The sequence below is a fragment of the Pristis pectinata genome, chromosome 2, assembly GCF_009764475.1.
Source record: "Pristis pectinata isolate sPriPec2 chromosome 2, sPriPec2.1.pri, whole genome shotgun sequence".
Taxonomy (NCBI): Eukaryota; Metazoa; Chordata; class Chondrichthyes; order Rhinopristiformes; family Pristidae; genus Pristis; species Pristis pectinata.
This window is the reverse complement of record NC_067406.1, coordinates 99848904-99865129: the sequence shown is the minus strand read 5'-3', so window position 1 is coordinate 99865129 and position 16226 is coordinate 99848904. Positions and strand designations below refer to the sequence as shown.

At 42.5% G+C, this 16226-nt stretch overlaps 1 protein-coding gene across 1 annotated transcript; it reads right to left on the bottom strand.

Annotated features, from left to right (window-relative positions):
* Positions 1-346: 346 nt before the first annotated feature.
* On the bottom strand, positions 347-15997 carry apela (apelin receptor early endogenous ligand). The gene is made up of 3 exons (XM_052040721.1): positions 15922-15997; positions 15287-15373; positions 347-938 (listed from the first exon to the last, which is right to left on the bottom strand). Exons 1-2 carry the CDS (start codon positions 15995-15997, stop codon positions 15288-15290), a joined length of 162 nt encoding a protein of 53 aa, XP_051896681.1. The 3' UTR covers positions 347-938; position 15287.
* Positions 15998-16226: the final 229 nt, after the last annotated feature.

Here is a 16226-nt window from a genome sequence, read left to right as displayed (position 1 = left end):
CCAATGGTATACACGCTGCCAGAGGAGGTGTTGGAATTGGATACAATTACTATGTTTAAGAGGCATTTAGGTAGACACTTAAATAGGCAAGGTATAGGAGGATAATGTCCTACATGGAATTAGTGTAATGGGCAAAAAGGTTGACATGGATATGTCGGTCTTAAGGGCTGCTTCTGTGCTGTATGCCTCTAAAATCAGATTTTGCTATTTTCAAAGGTTGTGGAGATCAAGAATTTCAAATTAACCACTGTACTTAAGTGAGGATAATGTGAACTATATCATAGTAAGTTGATTCATTAGGGAAGGATTGAGAAGGTTAGATGGGGAAAGATGAGAGCAAGTGATGGCAAAAGCACGGCATTGATACAATATCTTTAATTTGTTTCAGAAATGAGAGATCCAATTATTGAAGGTTAAATAAGTTTCAGTAATTACATTTCACTAATTTCTACCCAGATCGTTTCTTAAAGAACCTCAATAATGGTGCAATGTTATAGTTGAGAAAGATGAGGTTTATTTTACAATCGCATGATCTAGTTTAACTTAACTGGAATGTAGATTGCTAAACCACATAATTTTGATATTATAACTATTCAAGTGGCAATTCACGCACTTGATTGCAATTACAGCGAAATACATATTTTAGTTGTCCTTTGGTTGTCTTCTGTCGAAGGAAGTAATTACCTGGAGAGAATTATGTTTCCAATTTTGAGCATTGGTTTAAGGTTCTGCTTCTATGATTTTCTGTTGCTTTTTCATTAGGAACTCTTTGTCCAAGTCTTGAGTGAATATGTGTTCACCAATCAAAAACTAGTGTTCTCTCCAGTCTGAATTCTTTGAAATAAACAGGTCCTTTTCAGTTTTCACCCCACCTTTGAAAATCCGAGATAGTGAAGCAGTAGCAGGTGCTCTAAGTCCTTTGTGTTTTCACTGGCCGTCTATTTTTAGGAAGAAAAACATAATTAAGACATCTATAATAACTCATTCTGTGAACTGCCATGTGAGCCTTGACTCTGATTCTTTTTTGGTCATATATTTAATGTCAGGGGTTCTTTTACCAAATCCAGACCTGTCCTCGCCCACGATCCACTTACCTGGACTTCCAGGTGGAGGACTATAACAGTCAAGATTAAGTTCTCCCCTCTAGCCCAGTGTTTTGAGGTTAATTGTAGTATCCTCCTTGTTGCTATGGCTGGGATTTGCAAACCCATTGTGGTTCAGGGATCAAACCCTTGTAGACAACAGTAAGTTTCCAGAATTTGATGCAGGAGTAGCTGCTTGAAATCATCAGTAAGGTAAGGTAAGCAAGCAAGATCTAGGGATGTCTAACCAGAGAAGTAGAACATGGGCTTTATAATTGTTATGTGAATTGGCTGCTGCTGCTTTTTGTAGGTGATTGAAACAGGAATGGACTTTTCAGGCCCTTAAGCCCATTGTGCCATTCAGTTAGAGCATGGCTAATCTATACTTTGTTCATTTACCTCTCTTTGAATTGTATCCCTTGAGATCCTTTCCTGATAAACACTTGTCAGTCTCAGTACTGAAAATAATCATTTACCATGTATTCTGGCATTTGAAATGAAGAGTATATGAGCAACCACCACGTGGCCTCTGGGATAGGACTGTTGAAGCTGTAAGTGTTTATGCTGGATACTTAGGCCTATGTGGTTTTATTAAATACATAAAGATATCACTACTAATTATGCTTTTGTTTTGAAAAGACAGACATTTACCTTAATCATATCTCTTGCACATTGAACATCCTTTGTTTTGTTGAAAGGATCTGTGTCTCTCCAATTTCCACACCATGGTTGTTACTCTACTGCCCCACTTTCAGGATAGGCAAATGTAGGAGTTTGCTACATATACAATTGCAGGCTGAAACCGTTTCCTTCCACTCTGGTTCAGTGTATTTCAGTGCAAGTCTGTGGGAGATGTGCTGCCACTTGTGCAGTGGTGACATATAGTTAAATTACCAGACTAGTAATCCTGAACAAAAAAATCCAGTGGACTGAGTTCATGTTTTAGTAATGATGAACAAAAACACTATTGGCTTTTTGTGAAAACCTATACTGGTTCTCCATCACCCTACAGGGTAAGAAAATTGTCCTCCTTACTCAGTCTGGCCTATACCCAACTCCAGACCCACCCTGTGTTGATCTAGAAAACAATTCAGTTGTTTCATTGGCACAATGCTCAGGCTAAGAAAGGATGAAACCAGATGGATCACCTAACCTTGACCTGAACATCAAATTCAGACATGGCAAAGTCCTTCCCAGTTCTAAGCTTACCTTCACCTTGCAAGGTGCTTCTCACAAACAGCTGGGGACTGGTGTCTAAATTGGGGGAGCTGTCCCACACCACTCATCAAGCCACAACCTGACAATAGTTATGCTCATATCTAACATTTCGTCTCTAATGAATGTTTCTGACTCCATCACAATCCTTTGGTGTTCTGTCCCACCAGCTGCACAGACCCACCCATGAGGGTAGCACAGTGGTTTACAGGAGAGAGGAAGGGCCTTATAGACCTTAGCATCAACTCCAGACCCCATGAAACTTCATGGTATCAGGTCAAAAGAGGATAAGGAAACCTCTGCCTGATTACCAGCTGCCATCCTTCCTCAACTGCTGAAGCAATGCTCTTCCATGTAGAAAAATGCTTGGAAGGAGCACTGAAAATAGCAAGGGCACAGAATGTACTCTGGTTCGGGGACTTCAATGTTTGTCGCCAAGAGTGGCTTGGTAGCACCATCACAGACCAAGCTGCCTGAATCCTGAAGGACGTAACCACCAGACTTGGTCTTAACGTGTGCAGGCAGATGGGATTAGTTTAAATTAGCATCATGGGCGGCACAGACATTGTGGGGCGAAGGGCCTGTTCCTGTGCTTTACTGTTCTGTGTTCTATGCAGCAGGTGGTGAATGAATCAACATAGGGAGTTAACTTGCTTGATCTCATTCTCACCAATCTATACAAGGCAGATGCATTAGTTCATTAGTCACTGCACAATCCCTTAGGAGACAGCATCCCGCCTTTGCACTGAGGACTCACACCATCATGGTATGTAGCACTATAACTGATAAATTTGTAGCTTCAGAATATATCTGGCAGCTGAAAATTTGGCATCCATGAGTTGCTGTGGACCATCAGCAGTAAGGGGAATGTTCACCATAATCTGTAACGTCACATCCCTCACTCTGCCATTACTATCAAGCTAGAGGATCAACTCTAGTTCAGTGAGGTATACAGAAGGGCATGCTGGGAGCAGCACCAGACAAACCAAACAATGATGAGGTGCCAGCTGAGTGAAGCTAGGATTACATGCATGCTGGAGGGCAAAAAACAGAATGCATTAGACAGATCTAAGCAATCTCACAACCAACAAAAAGAATCAAAAGCTCAGCAGTCCTATCACATCTAGTTGTGAATACAGATGGATAATTAAACAGCTTGTATGTCTCTTGCAAGAGGAGATATTCTCCACATCTACCCTGTAAAGACCACTTAGAATCTTATATGTCTCCATCAAGAAGCCTAGCCTGTCCAACATTCCTCATAAGACATCATTTCTCTTCCAGATGTCTGTCTAGTAAACCCTCTCTGAACCGCTTCTGATGCATTAACATCCTTAAATATGATGACCAATTACTTCACATGTGTTCCTGCCAATGTCTTACAAAACTGAAATGTAAACTCCTTCCTCAATTCCCATAGTAATAAACAATTATATTCTGTTTGCTTTTTAATTACTCACACTACCTGCATACAAGCCTTTTGCAAATCATGCACTCGCACACCCAGAGCCCTCTGCATCTCAGGATTTTGCAATCTCTCACCATTTAACTAATGTGCTTTTTTAATTTTTTTTATTTCACGTGGACAATTTCACATTTTCTCACATTATGCTCCGCTTGCCAGTACTGAAGACTTTGCTACAGAGCCATCTGCACCTCTAGCCAAGCAGTTCCAGTACACTTACAACACTGGCATCTCACTGATGATGTTGAAAAACTGCCCAGGCATATTATGTAAAAATAGACACATCCAATCTGACTACGTACCACCCAATTAGCCTACTCTCAATCATTAACAAAGTGCACAATACTGTCAAACAACACATACTCAATCTGCTCACCAATGCCAGAAACATTCAGTTGACATCAAAGCAACATTTGATGAGTGTGACTTCAAGCAGCCCTGGTAAAACTGAAGTCTCTGGGCATCAGTGGGAAAATACTCCAGTGGTTGAAGTCACACCTTACACAAAAGAAGATGGATGGTTGTGGCTGTTGGAAGTTAATCATTCCAGTTCCTCAGTACCAAAGTTCCTCAGGGCACAGTCCCAGGCTGTTTCATCACTGACCTTCCATTATAATATCAGAAGGGATATTCACTGATGATTACACAATGTTCAATTCCATTCAGAATATCTCAACAAACAATATTCAGGCTTGGGCTAATAAATGGCAGGTAACATTTGCACCAAAAAATGTCCATCTCCAACAAGAGAGAGGGACTAACCACCAAGACTGTCAAGAAACAAATGTAAAAAGGAAAAGGCAAGCAAGGACAGAGGTGGTAGAATTTATTACGAGGAACAACAAAATGGCAAAGGAATTACTTTGTGTCCGTCTTCATGGAAGGTGGAACAAAAGTCCTGGCAGAAATACCTGAGAACCAAGGGTCTGATAAGTACAACTGAAGTAAATGAGTGTTCGTTTTAAAAACATACAAGGGAGCTGGTGAGACTACAGCCAGAGTTTTAGAAGCAGTTGCTGTAGAGAGTGAACACTCTGGTTATCATTTTCCAAAATTCTATAGCTTCTGGAATTGTTAGAGGGTAGGAAATGTGACCCCAGTGTTTAAGAAAGAAGGGAGACAAAAACAGGGAACTATCAGCTTGTTAGTGTAATGTCAGTCACAGGAAAAACGCTAGAATCTCCAATGAAGGATGTAATAAACAGAGCACTTTGAAAAAAAGATAAGATTAATTAGAATCTGCATAAATTTATGAAACAAAAAATTATGTTTGTCCGGAGTTCTTTGAGGACGTGATTGGTAGAATAGAGAAGTGGGAACCAGTGAGTGAGGCCTGTTTGGACTTTCAGAAGGCTTTCGATACAATCCCATAAAAGACATTGACAACAAGGTTAAAGCACATGCAGTCGGGCACAATGTACTGATGTAGACTGGGAACTAATCGTTTGACAGAAGCAAAATGTGGGAATTTCCTAGATTAACAGCTGTGACTCGAGATACCACAGGGATCAATGATCGGACCCAAGCTACTCACAATCTATATCAATAATTTGGTTGAAGACAAAGTTTGCTGATGATATAAAACTGGCAGTAGGAAACAAGCTCATTGAGTGAGTAAAAATATGGCAAATGCAATGTACTATGGAAAAATGTGATGTTATCTACTTTAGTGCACAGAACTGAAAAGCAGAATTTTTTTTTAAATGGTCACACTTTGGATAATGTTGAAGGGACCTAGGTGTGTTTGTACACCAGTCACTGAAAGCCAATATGCAGGTACTGTAAGTGATTAAAAAGGTATGTATTATGTTCACCTCCATTACAAAAGGATTTGAGTACAAATGTCTTACTCCAGTTCCACTGGGACCTTGGTGAAACTGCAGCTGGAGTCCCGTATACAGTTTCAGTCTCCAAACCTAAAAAAGGAACAATTGCTGACTAAGGGAGTGCCACAAATACTCACCAGACTGGTTCCAGGGATGGCAGGTTTGTTGAATGAGGAGAGATTGAATAGACCATGCCTGTATTCTCTAGAGTTTAGAAGAATGAGAGATTTCATTGAAATTTAAAATTGTTACAGGGCTTGACAGGCTGAAAGCAGGGAGGATGTTTCCCTCATCTGAAGGGATCAGTCTCAAAATAAGGAATGGGCTCTTTAGGACTGAGATGAGGAGAAATTCCTTCATGCAGTGGGTGGTAAGTCCTTTGAACTCCTTATTCCAAGGTCTGTACAGGCTCAGTCATTGCATTTGTTCAAAAGAGATGGATAGATGTCTGGATATTAAGGGAATCAAGGGATATGGGGACTGCAGGAAAATATTGTTGAAGTAGAAGATCAATCATGATTTCAATGAATGGCAGGGCAAGCTTAAAGGGCCAAATAGCCCACTCCTGCTCCTATTTTCTGTATCTTTGGTACTATTGCTGAGTCTCCACTATCAACTTCCTGAAGATCACTACTGACCAGAAAGCTCAATTGGATAATCCATACACACATGCGGCACTTACCAGAACACATCAGAGACTGGGTATGCTGCGGAGAGTGAGTCACTCTTCGGAGGACAGGCTGGAGAGGGTGCAGAGGAGATTCACCAGGATGTTGCCTGGGATGAGCATTTTAGTTATGAGAAGAGGCTCGGACTGTTTTACCTGGAGTGCAGGAGGTTAACAGGAGACACGATTGAGGTAGAAAAAATTATGATGGGTATTGATGTGATGGACAGCAGGTTCTGTTCACCGGCAGTCACTTACCTTCCAGTCCAGATGAATCCACTCCAGGTCTTCAAAGTCTAGCAAGGAGAAGTTACTTACCATCCAGTCCAGGGGAATCTACTCCAGGTCGTACAGGTCTGACCTTAAACAATCACTTACCTAGTGGCTTCACTCCAGGACCGAAGAGTCGGAAACGTGGCAAGAGGGCTGGGCTGCAGGCGAGACTGAAACAACGTGGATACAAGACCCCCCCTCCCCAGCATGCTACTAGCTAACATTCAGTCCATTTGAGAACAAAGTTGATGAACTAAGGGTACGACTGACCTACCAAAGAGAACTGAGGGACTGTTGTATGCTATGTCTCACTGAAACGTGGCTTACACCTGCCTCACCTGACTGTGCTATTCAACCTGAGGGCTTCTCAATTCATCGAATGGACCATACAGCGTCCTCAGGCAAAGTTAAAGGCGGAGGGGTCTGCTTCTTAATCAATAACTTGTTGTGCTTGGACGTGATGGTCCTGGCGAGCTCCTGCTCATGCAGCCTGGAATATCTAACAGTGAAAGTATCGACCATTCTATCTGCCAAGGAGTTCACTTTCAGCTATCCTGATGGCAGTCTACATCCCACCACAGACGGACATGAAGCCTGCCACTCAATGATCTATACTCCGTGGTCAACAACCTTGAGACAGGATACCCTGAGGCCTTCTTCTTTATTGCAGGTGACTTCAATCAGGTCAACCTCAAGAGTGTGTTACCAAAATACTACCAGCACAATCTCCTGCTCCACCAGGGGCGCTAACACCCTTGACCACTGCTATACAACCAAAGATGCCCTTCCGAGCCACCCCTCGTCCTCACTTTGGGAAATCAGACCACCAGGCTGTGCTCCTTCTCCCTGCAAACAAATGGAAACTGAAACGGGAGGATCCGGTACAGAGAGTCGTGCGGTGATGGTCTGAGGAAGCAGATGAGCTCCTGCGTGACTGCTTTGAGACAGTAGACTGGTCCATGTTCAAAGACTTCAGCTGCCAGGCCTAGATGAGTATGCCACCACCATCACAGACTTTTATCAGCGTGTTGAGGACCGTGTACCACAGAGGACAATAAGGGTGTTCCCAAACAGAAACCATGGATGAACCGAGAGATCCACTCCCTACTGAAGTCGAGGACCTGCTGCACACAAATCTGGTGATCCTGATCTGTACAAGAAATCAAGATATGACCTTCAGAAAGCTATCAGGATGCCAAGAGGCAATACCAACTCAAAATAGAGTCCCAGACCAGCCGTCAGCTATAGCAGGGCTTATATACCATAACAGGCCTACAAGACGAAGACGGGCTGCATAGTTAACAACAGCACATCCCCTCCCTGATGAGCTTAATGCATTCTATGCTCGTTTTGAACAGAAGGGAAGTGGATTGTCTCCACCCACCCTGACAGCCTCCAATGCAACTGAACCCGTGGTCACCGTTGAGGACATAAGATCAGTCTTCCAGAGAGTGAACACGAGGAAAGCATCTGGCCCAGATGGTGTCCCTGGCCGTGTGCTCAGATCTTGTGCTGATCAGCTGGCAGAAGTATTTGCAGACATATTTAACCTCTCCCTGCTTCAATCTCGGATTGCCACCTGTCTTAAGAAGACTACTATCATCCCGGTACCGAAGAAAAGCAAGGTGACGTGATGACAATGACTACTGACCAGTGACTCTGACGTCCACCATCATGAAGTGCTTTGAGAAACTGGTCATGGCACGCATCAGCTCCAGCCTCCCAGACAACCTCAACCCTCTGCAATTCGCCTATCGCCGAAACAGGTCTACAGTGGACCCCATCTCCCTGGCCCTACACTCAGCTCTGGAGCATCTGGACAGTAAAGATACCTACGTTAGACTATTGTTTATTGACTACAGCTCTGCCTTCAATACAATAATCCCAAGCAAACTTGTCACCAAACTCCAGACCTAGGACTCAATACCTCCCTCTGTAACTGGATCCTTGACTTTCTAACCAACAGACCACAATCAGTGAGGATAAGCAGTAATACCTCTGGCACAATTATTCTCAACACTGGTGCCCCACAAGGCTGCGTACTCAGCCCTCTACACTACTCCCTATACATTCATGACTGTATGGCCCAGATTCTGCTCTAACTTCATCTACAAGTTTGCAGATGATACCACTGTTGTAGATCATATCTCAAACAATGATGAGGAGTACAGGAAGGAGATAGAGAGCATAGTGGAATGGTGTCATGACAACAACCTTGTCCTCAATGTCAACAAAACAAAAGAGCTGGCATTGACTTCAGAAAAGGGGGCAGTGGTCTACATAAACAGTACTGAGGTCAAGAGGGTTGAGAACTTAAAGTTCCTGGAGTGAACATCACCAACCTGCCTGTCCTGGTCCAATCACGTAGATGCCACAGCCAAGAAAGCTCACCAGCACCTCTGCTTCCTCAGGAGGCTAAAGAATTCAGTTTGTCCCCTTTGACACTCACCAACTTTTATCGATGCATCATGGCTTGGTTAGGCAACTGCTCTGTGCCCAGGACCGCGAGAAACTGCAGAGAGTTGTGAACACAGCCCAGCACATCATGGACAACAGCCTCCCCTCCTTGGACTCTGTCTTTACCTCTCACTGTCTTGGCAAAAGCAGCCAGCGTAATCAAAGACCCCCACCCACCCGGGTCATTCTCTCTTCTCTCCTCTTCCATCAGGTGGAAGATACAGGAGCCTGAGGGCACGTACCACCAGACTTTAAGGACAGCTTCTACCCCCACTGTGCTAAGACTATTGAATGGTTCCCTTATATGATGAGAAGGACTATGACCTCATGATCTAACCTTGTTGTGACCTTGCACCTTATCGCACTGCACTTTCTCTGTAGCTGTGAAACTTTACTCTGTACTGTTACTGTTTTTACCTGTACTACATCAATGCACTCTGTACTAACCCAATGTAACTGCACCGTGTAATGAATTGACCTGTACGATTGGTATGCAAGACAAGTTTTTTCACTGTACCTCAGTACAAGTGACAATAATAAACCAATACCAATACCAATACCAATGGATTAATATGGATGGGTGCCCTCTGGTCGGTGTGGATGTGGTGGGCCGATGGCCTGTTTCCATGCTACAACTCTATGACCCTATGATCTCCTGACATTCCAAAATCTGTCCACCAGCTGCAAGGCACACTTCATTAGTGTGATGGAATGCTGTCTTTATAAGTACAGCTCCAACAACTTCCAAAATGCTTGACATCATCCAGAAGAAAGCAGTCTGCTTGAATGGCATTCCATCAAACACCCTAAACATTCTTCCCTTGCACAGCAGTGGCTGCGGTGTGTGCGATCTATACAGAATGACTGCAGTGATTTGAGTGGTGTAAGAACACGGTTCCCCACCACCTTCTCAAGGTTAATTAGGGATGCCGAAATAAATTTATTAATTTTTATACCTCCTGGAGAAGTGAATGAATTAATAAAAGCCTTCACTGGAAATGTTCCAGAAATCACAATCCTTTTGAATGTTGACGCTTCTTGTAAAATAGGACTTCCAAAATGGTTGTTAAAGGAAGTTAAAAGGACATGAAGTGATTAGACAGTGGAAATCTGATTCTGCTAACGATCAAGTGTAACTACATTCCTTTCCCAATAATCACCACTGTAAAATTCATTACAACTTTTATTTTGTTTTATAATTTCCTTATTTCCTAGCAGTAACCTTTCTCCCACTGTTGAGTTAGGCAACTTTCCCTGATAATCCTCAGAATCAGTATTGCTGTTACCAAACTGGGACAACAGGCGCAAACTTCTTCCCCTCCTTCTTTCCACAACATCAACAGCTGCCATCCCAGGGAGGCCACCAACACAGCGACATCAGCCCCCATTGCTGCTGAGAATTGACCTTACAACTCCAAGGACTTGGGTTCAATCCTGACATTAGGTGTTGTTTGTGCAGTATATACATATATGTGTGTGTGTTGTGTCTGTCTGTCTATCTGTCTGTCCGTCCATCTGTCTCAGTGTCTGTCTGTCTGTGTGGTTTGTTGTATCTGTGTGGTCGGTGTCTTTGTGTATTTTTGTCTGTGTGTGTCTTTCCATATGTGTGTGGTGTGTATGTGTGTGTGTGTGGTGTGTGTGGTAGATAACGTGCAACAGTCACACCACGTTAAAGAGAATTCACACACAGGCATCTTCCATTCTTCAGAACTGCGGTGGAAGAAACTCATCCTTGACCCAGAGTGACCACCAGTGAAGAAGAGGTTATACGCAGAAACAACAGCTCAGGAGGTAGATCTTTTTAGGTACAAATTGATAAGGCACAAATTCAGACTCACAAGAGAGCTTGTGAACAGGCACTTTAGATTTAATTACTGCACACAGAGAGTAGAAAAAGGAAACAAAATTTCTGAATAGACTTTAAGAAATGTTGTAAATCAAGACACTGTGGATAGCCACCCTGCTCTTCTTTGAAATTACCTCCCAATGTACTTTACATCCATCCAAGACAGCAGAGATTTAAGGTCTCCTCCAAAGTTGGCACCACTTGGCACTGAACCTACAATCTACAGACTCAGAAAAAAATACTTGAGTTGCATTGTGTTGCTACATTCAGCAAGTTATGGCTGTGACGTTTGTTGACAAATTAATCAGCTTAAATTGGATGGTTAAGGTCTGCTGCTTCAAGCAATTGCATGACATATTTAATCCATTTAATGCTTGACATTAATTTCACTCACTACCACCAGGGTAAAGATCTATTTGTTGGACTAAATTATATTTCTTTGCTATGTGTGTTGAAACAGTAAAACTATCTTGAAGGATTAGTCATGTAGATGTGATGTGATTATGTAATTGTGACCACACTTAGCAATGGAACCAGCAGATAAGGTGTTAATGTCTTTAAAAGCCTGTGAATGTGCACAAGATGTGTTTTTCTGATAGTTAATGTGAAGACACCTGCAATTAGACTTTAAGAAAGTGCTGGTGATAATTGGCCATGCAAGCAAGGGATAGGAAAAATAACATATATTGATTTGTAATGAAACACTGGGGTTGCTTTTCAGTCCAGACAATTCTATGTTTGATATATATTCCTGATGCCCCTTGTTAGGTTAGTTAGTAACTTCAGGTACAAAGTTTGGGGGTATGTGGGGAAGACAGTTTATAAATAGTTAATGCAATATTATTTACTGAGGGGATACTCCTTGAACTTCCCTGTTCACTCTGTTCTATTCATACAATTAAATTATTAAGAACTAATTTCTATTTAAACAGCTTATTTCAGAATTTTAGCATATTTAAATATTTATTGCAGTGGAGCCAATTGTCCCTCCATCACTTACATCGAAGTGTGATATTAGAATCCACTCAGAAGGGTAACATAGGGTGTGTCGGGCTGGATACCTAAGGAAAGAAATCACACTATGCCTGCTTAAATAACCAATAGGCATCACAGTGTATCAATCATGAAGATAACATTTCAATTTAATCTTAGCTTGGTTGGAATACTCTCATTTGGGTTTGCCTTTCACTTGAGGAGAGTAATTCACTGACATTGAGCTGGTCCACATTTGAAATAATCCTACATGCAAGCAGCAGCACCTGCAGGGAAGTGATACCAATATTAAGTCAGTCCTGAGCTGCAAATCTTCCTTCTGGATAAAGTTTTCTGTTCCCTGAAAGTAAACCTGAGGATCTTTTCCCACCATTCGCACTGTACTACACAAATGGTATCCTGCAGTCCAGAGGTTGATCCAGTGTGGGCTGAGGGAGAGGAGAGTACACAGCTGGGCACACCCAAAAGCAGTGGGTCGCTGGGAATGCCCAATAGGCTAAAAGATGTGATCTGGATGATGGTGAGGAAATTCCTCCCTGTTCAGTCACACTCCATACTCAGAACCTAAACACCACTCTGAGCTGACTTGACTATCATCCACTCCCCAACCCTAGAGGCCAGCTCGCTATCACACCCAATGTACTTTACATCCATCCAAGACAGCAGAGATTTAAGTTAAGGTCTCCTCCAAAAGTTGGCACCGCTTGGCACTTGAACCTACAATCTACAAACTCAAAAAAAAATTATTTGAGTTGCCTTGTTTTGCTATATTCAGCAAGTTATTTCCCTGACAGAGTTAATCAGCTTTGGCTGTGATGTTTGCTGACAAATTAATCCGCTTAGATTGGATGGTTAAAGTCTGCCGCTTCAAGTGATTGCATGACATATCTAACTTCATCTACAAGTTTGCTGATGACACCACCGTTGTAGGTTCGTATCTCAAACAGCGATGAGTCAGAGTACAGGAAGGAGATAGAGAGCTTAGTTGAATGGTGTCATAACAACAACCTTGCCCTCAATGTCAACAAAACAAAAGAGCTGGTCATTGACTTCAGGAAAGGGGGTGGTGTACATGCACCTGTCTACATCAATGGTGCTGAGGTTGAGAGCTTCAAGTTCCTGGGAGTGAACATCACCAGCAGCCTGTCCCGGTCAAATCACGTAGAAGCCATGGCCAAGAAAGCTCACCAGTGCCTCTACTTCCTCAGGAAATTTGGTTTGTCCCCTTTGACTCTCACCAACTTTTACAGATGCACCATAGAAAGCATCCTATCTAGATGTATCATGGCTTGGTATGGCAACTGCTCTGCCCAGGACCGCAAGAAGCTGCAGAGAGTTGTGGACACAGCCCAGCACATCACAGACACTAGCCTCCCCCTCCTTGGACTCTGTCTTTACCTTTCGTTGTCTTGTGAAGCAGCCAGCATAATCAAAGACCCCACCCACCCAGGACATTCTCTCTTCTCTCCGCTTCCATTGGGTAGAAGATACAGGAGCCTGAGGGCACGTACCACCAGACTTAAGGACAGCTTCTACCCCACTGTGATAAGACTATTGAACAGTTCCCTTATACAATGAGATGGGCTATGACCTCACAATCTACCGTTGTGACCTTGCACCTTATTGCACTGCACTTTCTCTGTGGCTGTGACACTTTACACTGTACTGTTATTGTTTTTTACCCGTTACTACATCAATGCGCTCTGTACTAACCCAATGTACTGTGCTGTGTAATGAATTGACCTGTACGATCGGTTTGTAAGACAAGATTTTCACTGTACCTCAGTACAAGTGACAATAATAAACAAATACCAATACCAATACCAATACACCCCTGCTCCCAGGGATGCCCGCAGGGATAGACATCACCATTGATCATATCTTCAAGAGGCGGTGCCTCAAGATGGCAGCATCCATCACTATGGACCCACACCATCCAGGATATGCCCTCTTCTCATTACTACCAATTGGGGAGGAGGTACAGGAGCCTAAAGACCCACATTCAATGACTTAGGAACAGCTTCTTCTCCTCTGCCATCAGATTTCTGAATGGTCCATGAACCCATAATCACGGACCTCGTTTTTCTTTTTTTTTGCACTATTTATTTATTTTTGCAATTCATAGTAATTTTGCACTGTACTGCTGCTGCAAAACAACAAATTTCACAACAGGGGTGTGTTAGCGAGCTGGCCTCTAGGGTTGGGGAGTGGATGATCGTCATGTCCCTGCTACAGCCTTGAGGGCAGTTCAGAGTGGCGTTTAGGTTCTGAGTTTGGAGTGTGACTGAACAGGGAGGAATTTCCTCATCATCATCCAGATCACACCTTTTAGCCCATTGGGCAGTCCCAGCGACCCACTGCTTTCAGGTGTGCCCAGCTGTGTCCTCTCCTCTCCCTCAGCCCATTCTGGATCAACCTCTGGACTGCAAGATACCATCATGTAGTACAGTGCAAGTGGTGGAAATTGATTCTGATTCAATTGCTGTAAATACCAACACCTTGGTGAAGGAAGACTCAGTTCCAGTCTGCTCGAGGCCTGCAGGTTTTCTAGCAGAAAGAGCTACACATCACCAAGTATTGCTGACCAGCACACTCCAGGCTCCAGGAGTGCATGTTGTGGGACATCTTTAGGTGAGTTGGGGCCTGCACAAAGGATCTGTGGGGGAAGGTTTTTAATACCGTGGAGATTAGTTTTCAGCTATAGAATGATATTGGTGAGTTGGTAAGATTGGGAGATGGGATGAAACCCTGAAAAATATGAGGTGATGCATTATGAGAGGATTAACAAGGCAAAGAATGATAGGCCCCTAAGAAGTACCAATGTATAGAGAGACCTTTAGAAGGCTCTGGCTGAGTGCTGGAAAGTAGGATCAGGAAAGCTAGCTATTTGGTATTGGAGGGGGTGAACACAATGGGCTGAAGGGTCTGTTTCTGTGACTATGAATCTATGACATCACACTGGGAGTCATAACAAATCTGACTATTGAATCTTACCTTGACTCAGTATCAGTGGCCAACAGCACCAACACCACACTGAAACACCATATAAATGCTGTTTTGAAATTATCCTTAAGGTGAGTTAACTATTTGGTTGAATTGATAGTTGTTACAAAAGTACTGCAGAGTAAATAGATATAAGTGATCATCAGGAGGGTGTGATTATCTATATATCATTTCAATATAGGTTTACATTGGTTTGTATTTTGGGAATATAGTAGCTCAAACTTACACCAATATAAAAGCACCTAATGAGTCTGTTCCATTGGGCAAGACAAGGAAAAGATTGGAGACAGAAGAAAACAATTAAAACTCTTCAGACTGCAAATGACAAAATAATCTACAGTAACAACTCAGTTTGCCTCCTACATGTGCAGCTGGTTATTTCAATATCACAATATGTCCAGTAGACGGTGATGCTTGTCTGTAGCTGCAAATAATGCAATAGATCTTACTGTTACAAACCTTAGGGAAAGGGAACTCTCGAATGGAGAGGCATACATCTTCTTTGCAAACAATTGTGCCTTTGCATTTTTCCTTCTCCAATTTTACCTGAAAATAAGAATTGAATCAAATTGGTTGTTTGCCATTTAATATTAAATGGATTTGACACTCTCTGAAGCACAGACACAAAAATGCAGTCTTGAGCATTGTTAAATGCATGTTCTGAATTTTTGATGTTCTTTCTATGTAAACTTGAAGGGTTGACTTGTGCACCTGTTCAGTCATTTAACCTTTCCCACAATTTGTCAAAAGTTTTTTTTAAGTGATGTTTATGACTTTTTGAGCCCTTTGTATTTGCAAAGATTTTAATGACTCTTGAAAAACTTCACACATAAAACCCTTTAGGTTAACTGGGAAGACTTTGCACATGAACATCCTTAATTTCCAGTGAGTTTTGTGAAAAGTAACACTACATAGTGCTAAAAATTAATTCCAGTCAGCTGCTGTTTTTATCAAAAGGCTGCACTTCTAATAACTTGACCTAGATGAAACACTGCACACCTTGTGAAGTCTTTTGGAATGATTACATTACACAGAACTGTTAAACAGTGCTCTACACTCAGCAACCTTAGATAAAAAGCATTAGAACTGCTTACCTGCTTTCTGTCCGCTGATCAGCAGAAGACTTGTGCATACAACAAGAATAAGGTGGAAGAAGTGCTGAAATCTCATGTTGAGTCTGTTGAGGCTGAGTTGAAGAAGAGAGAACACAGGATTAAATTCTCAGCGCTGGTTGAAAGAAAACCCTTGGCTTTGCCAACAGTGTCTGGTACAAATCACGCTCTAGTGCCAAGCCCGTCACCGAACTGAGCTGCTGCATTTTCTAACAAGGTTAATGATCACATCAGACAAGGTTATTGGTTATTAGGTCTGGTCGGGGCCTCTTCCTTTGTATGGTACA

Excerpts from the sequence above, each read along its gene's own strand:
- apela (XM_052040721.1), bottom strand. The coding sequence starts at position 15,997 with ATGAGATTTCAGCACTTCTTCCACCTTATTCTTGTTGTATGCACAAGT. Across the intron at positions 15,374-15,921 it reads GATCAGCGGACAGAAAGCAG|GTAAAATTGGAGAAGGAAAA; the intron begins GTAAGCAGTTCT and ends TCTTATTTTCAG.